A 16,278-nucleotide genomic window follows, 5' to 3' on the forward strand; every position below is an offset into this window, starting at 1 on the left:
TTCACAAACTGAATTACTTACAGGAAAATAAAAAGCGCAAATGATGGAATTGGATTAGAATGGGAATAATTCTGTTGTGTCTGATTTACGGACGTTCATGATGATTTTACTCAGTTTGCGACCTTAAAATCCAGCATGAACATCGGCAAATCATCAGACACAAGAGGGTTGTTCCCTAATTAATACATTAATGAACAGATAGTTATGAATGTTATATTCCATTTCTAAGGCGTGTTCCTAAATCCTACACACTGTAGCTTTAAGCAAGATGCTGAAAATGCAGTAAAGTAACTATTTATATCCCAAACAAACAGATATACAACTCTGTTCTCTCTCCCAAATGAGTCCCAGCAGCATGCGGCAGAGTTAACCTCCCTTGAGGTAAATAGAATCGAACATTCATAACGCATGTCATGATTATTAAAAGGCAGGATGGTGGACTGACTGGTGATCACATGAACCATCTCACTGGTTGTTGTGTTGTGTTGATGTCAGTTTGACAACTAAATAATTACACTGAACACCAAAAGAGGAAACGTGGAATAGATGTGAATCATCCAATTAGACAACCTCAACAAATTAGAGTTGCTCTCTGGGTTGAGTGTTAATCAGCCGCAACGCTTGTGTCACCAGCCGTGTGTGACGCGTGAAGGCCTTGAGAGTTTGTGAATTGTTAATATTGTTCTGGGTTGTCTGTTAGGGAGCAGGGCGTGGGATACCAAGGCGGTCATTCTCCTCCCCTAACTGTTGGAAGAGATAAGAGCTGAGGTACCACCCGTGTCAGAAAGCTGCCGGGACTCTCATTCCTTCACTCATCAAAACTTGTAAGCATTTCTAGATTGGTTTTGAAGTTAATACAAGAGGTTTCTGGAAAAATGTTGGTTTGATGGCTGTTAGCTTGGGTGAAACATGCGTAACCATGCGTTTTGATGTCTTCTAGTGATAAAATGCTCAGAGAGGATGATGCCGGTATTGTAAAAAAGAGCAAAAAGAAGCAGAAGAAGGAAGATACCTGGAGACCAGAGAGCCAGAGAGACCCATTTGCTATGGTTAGTGTGTTTGTGTGAGTGGGAGCATCCGTGGCAGTTTGTCTAACGGCACTGTTCAAGCTGTTGTATGAGGCCAAAAATAAATAAATAAATAAATAAATAAATAAAATAAAAAAGTTACAAATGTATGGAGTGAAATTAGTGACTATTATTGACAGCTGCAACTGATGTATAACAAAACCGCGTTTTGGTGACTCACGTTTCCCAAAACCCACTGAGGGGGAAAAAAACGGCTCTGGATACTGTGTTTGAAAAGTTATTTTTGAAAAGTACAACAAAATACAGTTTTCTTGCCAAAATTCAGTTTTAGTCTTGTCAGAGATCAATTTGGCATGGCTGTTTATTTATATGTGAGTATCAATGTGACTGAACTCCTCAAGTAGTGTTATGTTGTATGGAATAAACTCAGTGACATTTTACATTGTATGGAATAAACTTAGTGACATTATTATTTTATGTTGTATGGAATAAACTCAGTGACATTTTACATTGTATGGAATAAACTTAGTGACATTATTATTTTATGTTGTATGGAATAAACTCAGTGACATTTTACATTGTATGGAATAAACTTAGTGACATTATTATTTTATGTTGTATGGAATAAACTCAGTGACATTTTACATTGTATGGAATAAACTTAGTGACATTATTATTTTATGTTGTATGGAATAAACTCAGTGACATTTTACATTGTATGGAATAAACTTAGTGACATTATTATTTTACATTGTATGGAATAAACTTAGTGACATTATTATTTTATGTTGTATGGAATAAACTCAGTGACATTTTACATTGTATGGAATAAACTTAGTGACATTATTATTTTATGTTGTATGGAATAAACTTAGTGACATTATTATTTTATGTTGTATGGAATAAACTCAGTGACCTTATTATTTTATATTGTATGGAATAAACTCAGTGACCTTATTATTTTATATTGTATGGAATAAACTCAGTGACCTTATTATTTTACATTATATGGAATAAACTCAGTGACCTTATTATTTTATGTTGTATGGAGTAAATTTAGTGACATTATTTACAACTGTAACTTTGTTTATTGAAACTGAATTTTGGTGATTTTTTTTTTTTTTTTAATTATTAAAACCTAAGGGGGGAAATCAGCTCTGACTAATTTTTTTTTAAGTGGTTAAAAAACAAACAAAACAAACAGGTCCTACAAAATAAAGTGTTCGTGCCAAAATTCTATTTTAGTCTTATTAGAGCACCATTTGGCATAGTTAGAGTGAGCATCCATGCTGGTTTGTGAGACTGGATTGTAATACTTACATTTAAGCAGTGCAGGTCAACATGGTGTGAATTTTGTGACGATATCAAACAGTGAAACTATATTTTGGTAACTCGTGTTTGGTAAAACCAACTATGTAAAATGCTCTGCAGCTTTATATTCAAACAAATCTATTTTTTTTTTATTTTGTAAGCATTACAAAGGACAGTTTTCAAGCCAAAAATAAGTTTTGGTCCTGTCAGAGACACATTTTTACACACACATGGATAGCGTATTTATGTCATTGTAAACACTCACAGTTGTTTGTAGGACTGCACTAAAATACTGGTTTGTGTGCAGTTTTGAGTTGAGGAGTCAAAAAATTTGTAAATATATGGAATAAAGTTAATGGTAATATATTTATGATTGCAATTGCTGCATGTCAAGACTTAATTTTGATAACTCGGTAAAAATCAACAAAAAATGGTTAGTGTACTTGTATTTGAAAAAAAGCAAATGAATGCTTTTAATTAATGCTTTTAATAAATGAATGCTTGCAAAAGCAGCTATTACAAAAGATGGTTCATGCTAAAATTCAATTTTACTAAGCAGCATTTACAACTGGTATTAAAATTGGCACTGCTTTCATCCCATATACGGTGCATCCAGAAAGTATTCACAGCACATCACTTTTTCTACATTTTATGTTACAGCATTATTCCAAAATGGATGAAATTCATTTTTTTTCCCTCAAAATTCTAGACACAATACCCCATAATGACGATGTGAAACATTTTTTTTGAAGATGTTTTTCAAATTTATTAAAAAAAAAAACAACTAAGAAATCACATGTACAAAAGTATTTACAGCCTTTGCCATGAATCTCAAAATTGAGCTCAGGTGCATTCTGTTTCCACTGATCATCCTTGAGATGTTTCTACAGCTTAATTAGAGTCCATCCGGGGTAAATTCGGTTGATTGCACATGATTTGGAAAGACACACACCTGTCTACATATAAGGTCCCACAGTTAACAGTGCATGTCAGAGCGCAAACCAAGCATGAAGTCAAAGGAATTGTCTGTAGACCTCAGAGACAGGATTGTCTCAGTTGCACAGTGGCCTACATCATCTGTAAATGGAAGAAGTTCGGATCCACCAGGACTCTTCCTTGAGCTGGCTGCACATCTAAACTGCAATCAAGGGGAAAAGGGCCTCAGTCAGGGAGGTGACCAAGAACCCAATGGTCAGAGCTCCAGCATTCCTCTGTGTAGAGAGGAGAACCTTCCAGAAGGACAACCATCTTTGCAGCAATCCACCAATCAGGTGGATTGTTGTATGGTAGTGTGGCCAGACGGAAGCCACTCCTTAGTAAAAGACACATGGCAGCTCACCTGGAGCCAAAAGGCACCTGAAGGACACTCAGACCATGAGAAACAAAATTCTCTGGTCTGATGAGACAAAGACTGACCTCTTTGGTGTGAATACCAGGCGTCATGTTTGGAGGAAACCAGGCACCATCCTACAGTGAAGCATGGTGGTGAGATCATCATGCTGTGGGGATGTTTTTCAGCAGCAGGAACTGGGAGACTAGGGCAATGACCCTAAGCACACAGCCAAGATATCAAAGTACTGGCTTCAGGACAACTCTGTGAATGTCCTTGAGTGGCCCAGCTAGAGCCCAGATCTGAATCCTGTTGAACATCTCTGGAGAGATCTGAAAATCGCTGTGCACCAATACTCTCCATCCAACCTGATGCAGCTTAAGAGGTGCTGCGAAGAAGAATGAGCAAAACTGCCCAAAGATAGGTGCACCAAACTTGTGGCATCATATTTAAGAAGACTTGAGGCTGTAACCGCTGCCAACGGTGCATCAGTAAAGTTATATGTATGTTATATACACTCAACAAAAATATAAACGCAACACTTTCGGTTTTGCTCCCATTTTGTATGAGATGAACTCAAAGATCTAAAACTTTTTCCACATACACAATATCACCATTTCCCTCAAATATTGTTCACAAACCAGTCTAAATCTGTGATAGTGAGCACTTCTCCTTTGCTGAGATAATCCATCCCACCTCACAGGTGTGCCATATCAAGATGCTGATTAGACACCATGATTAGTGCACAGGTGTGCCTTAGACTGTCCACAATAAAAGGCCACTCTGAAAGGTGCAGTTTTATCACACAGCACAATGCCACAGATGTCGCAAGATTTGAGGGAGCGTGCAATTGGCATGCTGACAGCAGGAATGTCAACCAGAGCTGTTGCTCGTGTATTGAATGTTCATGTCTCTACCATAAGCCGTCTCCAAAGGCGTTTCAGAGAATTTGGCAGTACATCCAACCAGCCTCACAACCGCAGACCACGTGTAACCACACCAGCCCAGGTCCTCCACATCCAGCATGTTCACCTCCAAGACCGTCTGAGACCAGCCACTCGGACAGCTGCTGAAAGAATCGGTTTGCTTAACCAAAGAATTTCTGCACAAACTGTCAGAAACCGTCTCAGGGAAGCTCATCTGCATGCTCGTCGTCCTCATCGGGGTCTCGACCTGACTCCAGTTCGTCGTCGCAACTTCGCACAGCCATTGAAGAGGAGTGGACCAACATTCCACAGGCCACAATTGACGACCTGATCAACTCTATGTGAAGGAGATGTGTTGCACTGCATGAGGCAAATGGTGGTCACACCAGATACTGACTGGTATCCCCCCCAATAAAACAAAACTGCACCTTTCAGAGTGGCCTTTTATTGTGGGCAGTCTAAGGCACACCTGTGCACTAATCATGGTGTCTAATCAGCATCTTGATATGGCACACCTGTGAGGTGGGATGGATTATCTCAGCAAAGGAGAAGTGCTCACTATCACAGATTTAGACTGGTTTGTGAACAATATTTGAGGGAAATGGTGATATTGTGTATGTGGAAAAAGTTTTAGATCTTTGAGTTCATCTCATACAAAATGGGAGCAAAACCAAAAGTGTTGCGTTTATATTTTTGTTGAGTATATACGAGGTCTGTCCATAAAGTATCGTACCTTTTATTTTTTTCAAAAACTATATGGATTTCATTCATATGTTTTTACGTCAGACATGCTTGAACCCTTGTGCGCATGCGTGAGTTTTTCCACGCCTGTCGGTGACGTCATTCGTCTGTGAGCACGCCTTGTGGAAGGAGTGGTCCCGCCCCCTCGTCGGATTTTCATTGTCTGGAAATGGCAGAATGAAAAGGACTTTTTTTCCATCAGAATTTTTTCAGAAGCTGTTAGAGACTGGCACCTGGAAACCATTCGAAAAATTTATCTGGCTTTCAGTGAAAATTTTACGGGCTTCACAGAGAATAAGGACTTTAACTACAGGTTTAAGGACCCCTTTAAGGACGGTCGGTGTGCCGCGCTGCGAGCTGCGACGATGCGGCACAAACCACTGGATCATTTCTAAGCTGATGGCTCTGTGGATACGAGACCGTCGTGTGCTTTTTCTCTGGTTATCACAAGACCTGGACATCAGCCATTTTCCGGCAGATTTCACTTTTAACAAGAGATTTTGTCATGGAAAGCCGTGCGGAGGCTTCGCGCGTCACGACCGATTTGCTGATGAAGTGAGACAAAGGAACACCTCCGTTTCGGAGTGTTAGAGGACAAGTTGGGACATGTCCAGCTCTCCACAAGTTCTTTTATGCTCACTCGACTGGTAAGCACTGAAAGCCGAGATAGGCATATAGTTTTTGAAAAAAATAAAAAGGTACGATACTTTATGGACAGACCTCGTATGTATGTGTGTGTGTGTGTGTGTGTGTGTGTGTGTGTGTGTGTGTGTGTGTGTGTGTGTGTGTGTGTGTGTGTGTGTGTGTGTGTGTGTGTGTGTGTGTGTGTGTGTGTGTGTGTGTGTGTGTGTGTGTTTTAATGTTTCTTTTTCTTCTCCAAGGTGAACATTCTGCCAGAGAAGATGCAGGAGGAACTCCAGAAAACACTCCATCTATTCTCTTTAGGTCAGAATCTGCCTAAAACCCTACATGAGGCCAAGAGACATACTTACCGCTTTTGGGAGACACAACCTGTCCCCAGACTGGGTAAGAATCAATTTTCTTCAGCAGCAGAATGTTCCTGAAATACTGTATAAAAGCAGTGGCTCATACACATCAGCTCAAGCACTAAATTAGAAATATGCTATTCACTGTAGAAATAACAGTTTTAAATTTCAGAACTGCAGGATCAAAGCAATCTAGAGAGACAGACAGGAATGCAGACAAATTTCTATGGCAAGAATACCATCTTTGGAGACGTTTCGAAGATAAAAAAAATTGCAATCAGGATCAAAGATGAATAATCAAGATCAAATATTTAGATCAAAGTCAGCAATCAGAATATGGGGCTAGGATCAAATGGGATCAAAGCGCAGGATCAATGCTCAGTCATTCTGACCTGAGGTGAGTAATTTTTGAGGATCAAAAATAGCCAAAGATGAGTAACATGGACCAAAGAGCAGAATCAGTGCTTGGTCATGAAGATCTCAGGGCAGACATCAGTACAAAACGTCATGATCAAAAGAGTAAAAGATGGATAACCAGGCCAAAGAGCAGGACCAGTGCTTGGTGATCAGAAACTAAGGTCAACAATCAGGCTAAATGGTCAACATAAAAGATAAAGATAAATGATGAGGAGCAAAGATCAGGATCAAAGGTTATAGCAATCAGAATCTAATGGCTCCAAGAATGATTGAAAAAAGATCAAAATAAACAATTTTATGTCTCCACAGATGATCATGTTACAACACATGGACCAGTAATAGAAGATGAGGCCACCGTCCGCAGTGATCCTTATTCTCTGCCACAAGATTTCTGCTGGGACACTCTGGACTTCAGCAATCCCACCGTGGTCCGTCACCGACTGTGTTTTAGAATGTATTAGCACCACAATCAAATGTTATCATGTTTGAAAGGTCACAATAATTTGAGCGTACTTGTTCCAGCAGCAGGCTGATATTTCCTACTATAAATTAAACCCAATATCTTTAAATTTTAAAATCATTCATATTTTTCCAATTGTAATTTTAGCTGAAAGAGCTTTGCACTCTGCTAAATGAGAACTACATGGAGGAAGACGACAACACTCTGAGGCCTATCTTCAGTCAAGAGTATCTACGGTGGTAAGTCAGTGCTAAGTTGTTCGATTGCTGGTTTATTTTTTAATTTTTGTTGACACACGTACACCCTATGAGCACCTGATGGCTGCATGGTGACACTTTTGTTAACACCCAAAACATCTAATGTGTAAATTTACTCAAAGTCGTGATCATACGTATCACTTCCAGCATAGGCATAGGAGGTGGGGGGCAGGGGGGGCAATCGCCCCCCCTGGGCTTGGCAAAATGCTCAAATTCGGGCAGATGGGCTGGAAAATTTGGGCATGGGCCATGTAGATTCTGAATACAGAATAGAATGACCTAAAATGTCAGACTTATTTTCGCAATTAATGTTAACAAACAAAACCGCTTTTTGGTCACCAATATAAATATAAATATGAGTATATAAATATATGGTAATTTAAAGAGTCATGGGGGTTTCTGAAATTCAGGCAAATTTGGTGTCGTCCCCCCAAATAGACCCCACCTCCTACGCCTATGACTTCCAGTCTTGACAGGCGTGCACATCACAGTACAAAGTGTGAACGGTCACATTGAAACTAATAATATACATTATTTCAATGAAACGAGTTCCTAGAATTAAGTTTGGAAGAATTTACTATTTTTGTTATTTTTGTTGACTTTTCATTGAGTATCTCTAAACATTTTTAGCCAGACTTCATGAAAGTTGATAAAATGATTACTTTCATTGTAAGGACCAATACTTTCTTCACTTGCAGTCATGATTATTGCTCTTACATGCACACATGCATGCACAGACAGACAGACAGACAGACACAGAGAGTGAGAGCATTAACCCTCCTGGGCCTTTTTACCTGAGGCCATCAAATATGGCCATCGGGTATTGCGAAGACTTTGTGTCTGTCCATCCATCCATCTGTCTGTACTCAGCATAACTCCAGTCTTATTACTCCCAGAGTCTTCAAATTCACAGGGAACATTCTTGGGACACAGACCTTGGACACGTTCAAAAATGGCTAATCTTTACCTATTTTAAGAAGTATTTTACGAGTTTAGAAGGTCACATTCTGTTTCATTCTGTTCCGTTTTTTGTTTTGAGTGGCGGAGGTGACAGCCAATCAGAGTAGAGTGGCACCATGACTTCACTGGCAGGTCTCTCTAAAAAGACTTCATTTTTGTGTTTATATAACATGTTTCTTATAAATTCTGTAAAAGCTAGAGAGAAATAAACACTTCTAAAACTGAAAATGCTGTTTTTGGAACATAATAACACCTCTAAAGTCTTTTACAAGACATTTAGCAGATGTTAGCATGGTGACGTCACAGGCTGGTAGCTAGCTGCAAACTCCATTTCGTTTTTGTGTAAATATATCCTCTTTGTCATATATTATGTAAAAATAAGGAGAAATAAACACTTCTAAACACAGTCTGTATACAGTTAGGAGGGAGAACCTCCACCTCCGAATCACACACTCGTGCAGCTCCCGAGATAACCACTTATCTGGGTGGGGTGGGAGGCGAAGCCGTCGCAGTCCACACCAAACGCCAACTCAGCAGACAGGGTATCCGTCCCAGAAAAACGGCTGCAAAGAGATCAGACTAATACTCGGATTAAGGTTCAGCAGAGAATTAATTACCTGTATGGTAGAAGATTTCTCGGCGAGGAGGTGGAGTTGCAGTCCGGCCTTTGTAGTGGTGGTGATGGGTGACAGCTGGTGTTGATAGGTGACAGCTGTCACCTCCCGTGGCTCTGACGCCCTCTCGTGCTTGGAGCCCGCACTGCAAGCAGGGCGCCATCTGGTGGTGGTGGGCCAGCAGTACCTCCTCTTCAGCGGCCCACACAACAGGACCCCCCCTCAATGGGCGCCTCCTGGCGCCCGACCAGGTTTATCCGGGTGCCGGGCGTAGAAGTCAGCCAGGAGGGCCGGGTCCAGGATAAAGCTCCGTTTCACCCAGGAGCGTTCCTCGGGGCCATACCCCTCCCAGTCCACCAGATACTGGAAGCCCCGACCCTTGCGACGGACGTCCAGAAGCCGACGCACGGTCCATGCCGGCTCCCCGTTGATGATCCAGGCAGGAGGCGGTGCAGGTCCAGGGGTGCAGAGCGGTGAGGTGTGGTATGGCTTGATCCGTGACATGTGAAAAACAGGATGGATCCGCAGTGAAGCTGGCAGCCGTAGCTTCACTGCGACCGGGCTGAGGACCTTGGTGATGGGAAATGGTCCGATATACCTGTCTTTCAGTTTTTGGGAGTCCACTTGGAGCAGGATGTCCTTTGTTGACAACCATACCTCCTGCCCGGGCTGGTATGCAGGGGCCGGGGAACGCCGGCGGTCTGCATGGGCCTTGGCCCTCGTCCGGGCCTTCAACAGGGCAGAACGGGCGGTCCGCCACACCCGGCGGCACCTCCTGAGGTGGGCCTGGACCGAGGGCACACCGACCTCTCCCTCCACAAGCGGAAACAATGGGGGCTGGTACCCCAAACACACCTCAAACGGGGAGAGGCTGGTGGCAGACGACACTTGGCTGTTGTGGGCGTACTCGATCCAGGCCAGATGGGTGCTCCAGGCCGTCAGGTGCGCGGAGGTAACGCAACGGAGGGCCTGCTCCAGCTCCTGGTTGGCCCGCTCTGCCTGTCCGTTCATCTGAGGGTGATACCCGGACGAGAGACTCACGGTGGCCCCCAGTTCCTTGCAGAAACTCCTCCAGACCTGAGAGGAGAACTGAGGGCCACGGTCTGAGATGATGTCCGCTGGTATCCCATGCAGACGCACCATGTGGTGGACCAGGAGGTCTGCTGTCTCCTGGGCCGTAGGGAGCTTCGGGAGGGCCACGAAGTGGGCCGCCTTGGAGAACTGGTCCACTATCGTTAAGATGGTGGTGTTGCCCTGGGACGGCGGGAGGCCCGTGACAAAGTCCAGGCCGATGTGGGACCAGGGGCGATGAGGCACCGGTAGGGGTCGGAGGAGTCCTGAGGTTCTCTTGTGGTCTGCCTTGCCCCTGGCACAGGTGGTGCAGGCCTGGACGTAGTCCCGGACGTTGGCCTGCATAGACGCCCACCAGAAGCGCTGCTGGACTACTGCCATGGTCCTGCGCACTCCGGGATGACAGGAGAGCTTGGACCCATGACAGAAGTCCAAAACCGCAGCTCTGGCCTCTGGTGGGACGTACATTTTGTTCTTCGGGCCGGTTCCCGGGTCCGGGTTCCGTGTCTGGGCCTCCCGGATGGTCTTCTCCATGTCCCAGGTGAGAGTGGCCACGACAGTGGACTCGGGGATGATGGTCTCTGGGGGGTCTGACAGCTCGGCCTTGGCTTCCTCTTCATGCACCCGGGACAGTGCATCCGACCGTTGGTTCTTGGTCCCAGGGCGGTATGTAATCTGGAAGTCAAAGCGCCCGAAGAACAGTGACCAGCGGGCTTGCCTGGGGTTCAACCGCTTGGCGGTCCGGATGTACTCCAGGTTCCGATGGTCCGTGAAAACCGTGAAGGGCACCGTCGCTCCCTCCAACATGTTACTACAGCTTTAAGGACCCCTTTAAGGATGCTCGGTGCGCCGCGCTCTGAGCTGCGATGATGCGGCACAAGCCACCGGACCATTTCTAAACGGATGGCTCTGTGGATACGAGACCGTCATGTGCTCTTTCTCTGGTTATCACAAGAGCTGGACATCAGCCATTTTCTGGCAGACTTCACTTTTAACAAGAGATTTTGTCATGGAAAGCCACGCGGAGGCTTCGCGCGTAAAGACCGATTCGCTTTGGAAGCGAGACAAAGGAACACCTCCATTTCGACATGTCAGAGGACAAGTTTGGACATGTCTATCTCGGCTTTCAATGCTTATCAGTCCAGTAAGTATCAGTGAAATTGTGGAGAGCTGGACATGTCCAAACTTGTCCTCTGACACGCCGAAACGGAGGTGTTCCTTTGTCTCATCCTCACACAAAGACTGCTTACCAGCAAATGACGCAGTCGAGAGGCGTGAAAAAATTTACGCATGTGCACGAAGGTTCAAGGTTGGCTCATTCAAGCACACGTGATTCAAATCCATCAGGTTTTTGAAAAAAATAAAAAGGTTGGATACTTTTCTAACAGACCTCGTATATATATATACACACTTTGCATTGGTATACAAATTAAACAACTGCAAATCATAATAAAGAAGAAAGACAATGCTGATACAGCCGAGGGTATTTTAGCATTGCGTTATATTTGTGATTAGGATCAATGTCTCAGAACAGTTTCAGTACCTTGCCATGAAACTTGACAGTGTGCTTAATCACAACAAGAGGAACAGTCCATTTCATTTTGGTGTAGATCAATTTCCTAATTAAGAAGAAGTCCTATATAGACCCTGAGGTGCATCAAGCTGGTACTTATACCTGAAAGTGAAAGTTTAAAACTCCCCCCATACAGGACACCAGTCCATCACACGCTACTTCCTCAGCCAAGGCCAGTAACCATTTATGACTGGGTAGACTGGGACAATGCAAATGACATGTTTTGTCCAAGGACACAGACAGGTAGCATGACCAGGAATCAAACCCATGTCTACCTATTGGTGGTTCTTATCCTGCTGAACTACCTGTTCTGGGAACTTTGTAATATTACATTATATAAATGTTATTATTTCCACTTTCTTTAACAGCAGATCAGATAGCCCAGCGCTGAAAGATTTGGACTGGCACCCAAAAGACTTGAGCTTGATTCCTGCTGAACATACCTGTTTGTGTCCTTGAACAAGACACTTCATCTGCATTGTCACCAGTCAACCCAGCTGTAAATGGGTACCAGTCTTGGCAGGGGAAGTAACCTGTGATGGACTGGCATCCCGTCCAGGTGGAGTTGTAGACTCTTGTCTGCTTCATGCTCCTGGGTTTCAGCACCTATATAGGACTTACTTCTTGTCTTTTACATAGCAAGCATTTTTCAACATTCTTATCTATTTCTAAAAAACAAATACACTGATCTTATTGAAACCTGTTTATCCCACATATGCCTTTTAAAACGAATTATATAAATCTGGAGCTGTCACAATGAATTGGCCCTGCAATAGACTGGCGTCCTGTCCCCGGTGTATGCTACCTCTCGCCCTGTGACTGTTGGGATAGGCTCCAGTGCCCCTGCCACCATTACCCTTAATTGGAGTAGACAACTTTAGAAAATGAATGAGTGGATGTTACAATGAATATTCATACAAGGCATTAATTAAACTTGCTTGTTGAGCTTCATAATTCCAGGAGTGTTTGGCCTTTGCAGTTGTGTTTGCTCTTGGATCACCATCCTTGTTCATCTTCATTTTCCAGGCATTACCATTGTTTTCTTTTTTAAGGACTTTACAGCCCCCTAATTGGGAGGCCCAATGGTACTGTGGTGTGAGAATAAACACCAATAAGAAGTTAGTTGGCTTCATTAGTGCAGTTCCCGGGGATGTCCGTGTATATGACAGGTGAGTAGTTACTAACAACCCTGGGATTTGCTTTTCCTTATAAATGTCAGAAAGCAAATTTTCCAAATATGTTTGCTATGGTGCAGGGAGAAGCAAATGGCACAGGTCAAATTCTTGTGTGTACATAAGAAGCTGCGCCTGAAACGGATGAGTCCAGTTCTGATCCGAGAGCTCACCAGACGGGTCAACCAGCAGGGACTGTACCAGGCCGTCTACACAGCTGCTGTGGTGCTGCCCACACCGCTGAGCTCCTGCAGGTACCCACATATGTCGCATGCTTGGGGGGGGGGGGGGGGGGGTTTAATCGGGGGTCAAGGATGAAAACAAAAAGTCCTCATCCTTTTCAGGAAAAGCACTCAGTTGGATCAAATAGAAACTTTGTTGTTTTTGCCCATTACTGTTGTAATACTTCCATGTCCAAAAAAAAATGTTCCATTAAAACTTGTAGAACCATTATGCAAACACATTTACCCTAAAATTAAGACTGTACAACCCTCTTGAAAGTCATACTCATATGTTGCCAGTCAATATCTGGTACACATCAGGATTCTGGTTAAAAGTGAAGTACATTTCAAAGAAATGATAATAATAATAATTTCTTAGCATGGTGATTTCATCCTCCTTTTCTCACATTAGTTTACCTTCAAGTAGATCTTTGGTGCCCAATTTGAATTTCCTCTGTCAGATACTGGCACCGGCCTCTGCAAACCCAAAAGCTGATGGGAATCAATCATCCAGCTGTGAGAAGGAACATGACCCTGCAGAGAGCCTGCAAATTCAACCGCCTGCCAGAGGTTAGTTTACTCTGCCACCTACTGGTGAATATATGTTACTGGCACTAAAGTCAGTCAAATCTGCATTAACTTTGATTTGACTTATTTTCATCTCTTTCTCTAAGGTAACAAAGACCCCAGGTCTGCGCCTCATGACCAAACACGACATTCCGCAGGTTCACTCGCTGCTCTGGGAAAACCTCGGCAGGTTTCATCTTACTCCCATCTTCTCCCTGGAGGAAGTAGAGCACTGGCTGTTGCCACGGGAGAATGTGATTGACAGCTATGTTGTGGAGGTCAGCTCCTTTGTGAACTGAATTTCTTTTGTCTTAATATATATATTTTTTAATAACTGCATGCAGTTCATTTCCCTCACATGTAGGCGGATAACGGCGCCTTGACAGATGTGGTGAGTTTCTACAGCCTCTCATCCCGGGTCCTGCATCACCCGATCCACACCGAGCTGACAGCGGCTCACCTCCTCTACCTCGCCTCAGCTGCCACAGACCCGGGTGAACTGATGCAGGACGCTCTGGTCCTCGCCAAATCTGTAAGTGTACAAAATTCATTTTACTTGACAAATGCACATAGCGACTTTGCTTGACTGGTCTCAGATGCTAAATGTGACACAAGAAACATGTTGCTCGAGAACTAGTAGCAACTGTCATTATATTCTTTAAATAATTTTTAAAGGATGAATTTAATCCCTACATGAAGTAATGCTGTACACACTCATGGTTGAGTATATGGGTTCAGAAGGATTAAGCCCTATATAGGCACTGACGTCCATCTGCGTTTGTGCTTATCTTTGGACTCCGTAACATGAAGCAGATGAGAGTCTATTACTTTTCCTGGATGGGACGCCGCTCCATTTCAGGTTACTTCCCCAGCCAGGGAGTAACAATTTACAGTTGGGTGGACTGGGAGTGTCTTGTACAATACACAGACATGACCAGGAATCCAACCCAGGTCTACATATTGCCAGCCCATAACCCTACGGTCACATTAGCTACAAAACGACGGTAACACACAGTTGGCTTTGTCACTCTTTGCTGCATCTCCATAAGATGTCTTGTAAATCACTTCAGAGGTATTATTTCATTACAAAAACAGCATTTTTAGATTTAGATGTGTTTAATTGTGACAAACATTTATGAAATTATATGAGAATCATATTACATTTACACAGAAACACAGCTGTTTCGGACCGTATTCCACCATCCTGGATTATTTGTTTGAGTGAACAACCAGCTGACAATATGTTGACTTTATACTCGGACTGGCAGATGTCATGTCGCATCGCTCAGTATTAGCATAAAATAGACTTCAAGTTTATTTGGGCCCGGCCTAACTGGCAGCACAGTGGCCATTGTCTCTTGAATCAGAAAAAGCCCACTCTGATTGAAAATGAATGAGAAGTCATCGCTTTCTGATGCTTGCTAGCTAACACTTGCTAGGTAACATTTGCTAGCTAACGCTTGCTGTCCCACTGCTATAAAGGACAGTGGTTGGAATCTATTACTATAAATCCCCTTTCACACCGGGGTAGTGTGGAATTGCATCTTGTGGTGTACCATCTGTGCCGATTTATGCATCTCTATGCCGGGTTTAAGCAGCTGTACACCATGTTTTTGCTCCCTACGCAGCAGTATGCTGAGGGCTACACAAGGAGGATGCAAGAAATTAAACATGTTTAATTTTTTCGGCGTAGAGCACTGGATGCAGAAAGTACACAGTTTTTAAGCAAGTCTACACAACACACTGCAACTGTTTGTAATTCTACACAACACTGTGCTATTGTACACCAAGCCTCTGCAATTCTACACACCAGGGCGAAAAATTCTTTTATCATTACATACCTGGATTGATAGATTTTATTCATCCCACTGGACTTTGCTGGCAATGAAGCTTCAAAACCATGGAAGAAGACGAGGCGAGCCAAGCTTCCATGTTCAGAGGACATGTCCACGTTCCTCCTCACACACGCGACCACCAGATGCAGCTCTGCTTTGCTTTCACTCCTCCAGTTCTCTCAAGATTGTGGCAAATTAAATATGTCCATTAACTCATGCTCACAGACCGATCGCCAGCAGGAAGACATTTCCATTCCAGGTTAACTCCTAATCTAACTGGCGCGTGGGCGTGTGACTGCTTGATCCACAGAGCTCACATCGTCTGTACCTGCTTACAACAGGTGATAGAACTGGTGGATGTGTGCATGCTCAGAACAGGACCTGCGCGCGAGTGTGTGGTGAAATGATCTGTGCACATAGCGCCTGTGCATGCTAGGCATGCGAGTGTGCGGTGAAACTCAGCTTGTAGCGCCTGTGTGTGCTTAAAACAGCTGATTAAACTGGCTGAACAAGCCATTGCGTGTGGCTGAGCCGATCTACGGCAGGGATGCATTTATGCACTTCAGTAATCTGGTAATCAGAACACATGGTTACATTATTTCAATTCATAAACTGGATTTCTTTCTAAATCTAGAGAACAGAAGCAGCAGGTCCTGAAAAAAGAATAGCGCTCTCTGCTCTTTTTCAGGACCAAAGACAGTGCTCTGTTTCTGTCTGTCTTTCTCTGTCTCTCTGTGTCTCTCCCTCTCCCTCTCCCTCTCTCTCTCTCTCTCTCTCTTGCATGCTGAATCATGATTTTTAAGTATGTG

At 43.5% G+C, this 16,278-nt stretch overlaps 1 protein-coding gene across 3 annotated transcripts in view; it reads left to right on the plus strand.

Moving 5' to 3' along the window:
- The first annotated feature begins 719 nt into the window (after positions 1-719).
- Positions 720-16,278, plus strand: part of LOC117531606 (glycylpeptide N-tetradecanoyltransferase 2-like) — a 28,734-nt gene continuing 13,175 nt past the window's right edge. For 2 of the 3 annotated variants that reach the window (XR_004566657.1, XM_034194747.1), the window contains exons 1-9: positions 930-1,049; positions 6,218-6,362; positions 7,049-7,167; positions 7,347-7,438; positions 12,727-12,843; positions 12,930-13,100; positions 13,529-13,637; positions 13,742-13,912; positions 13,999-14,166. Coding sequence is in view for 1 of the 3 variants with exons in the window: in XM_034194747.1 (XP_034050638.1) it covers positions 930-1,049; positions 6,218-6,362; positions 7,049-7,167; positions 7,347-7,438; positions 12,727-12,843; positions 12,930-13,100; positions 13,529-13,637; positions 13,742-13,912; positions 13,999-14,166 (1,212 nt within the window). In the remaining 2 variants the exon portion in view is untranslated. Of the gene's footprint in view, positions 825-929; positions 1,050-6,217; positions 6,363-7,048; positions 7,168-7,346; positions 7,439-12,726; positions 12,844-12,929; positions 13,101-13,528; positions 13,638-13,741; positions 13,913-13,998; positions 14,167-16,278 lie in introns of those variants that run through there. The other variant, XR_004566658.1, reaches the window with a different exon arrangement.

Source organism: Thalassophryne amazonica, chromosome 18, assembly GCF_902500255.1.
Source record: "Thalassophryne amazonica chromosome 18, fThaAma1.1, whole genome shotgun sequence".
NCBI lineage: Eukaryota > Metazoa > Chordata > Actinopteri > Batrachoidiformes > Batrachoididae > Thalassophryne > Thalassophryne amazonica.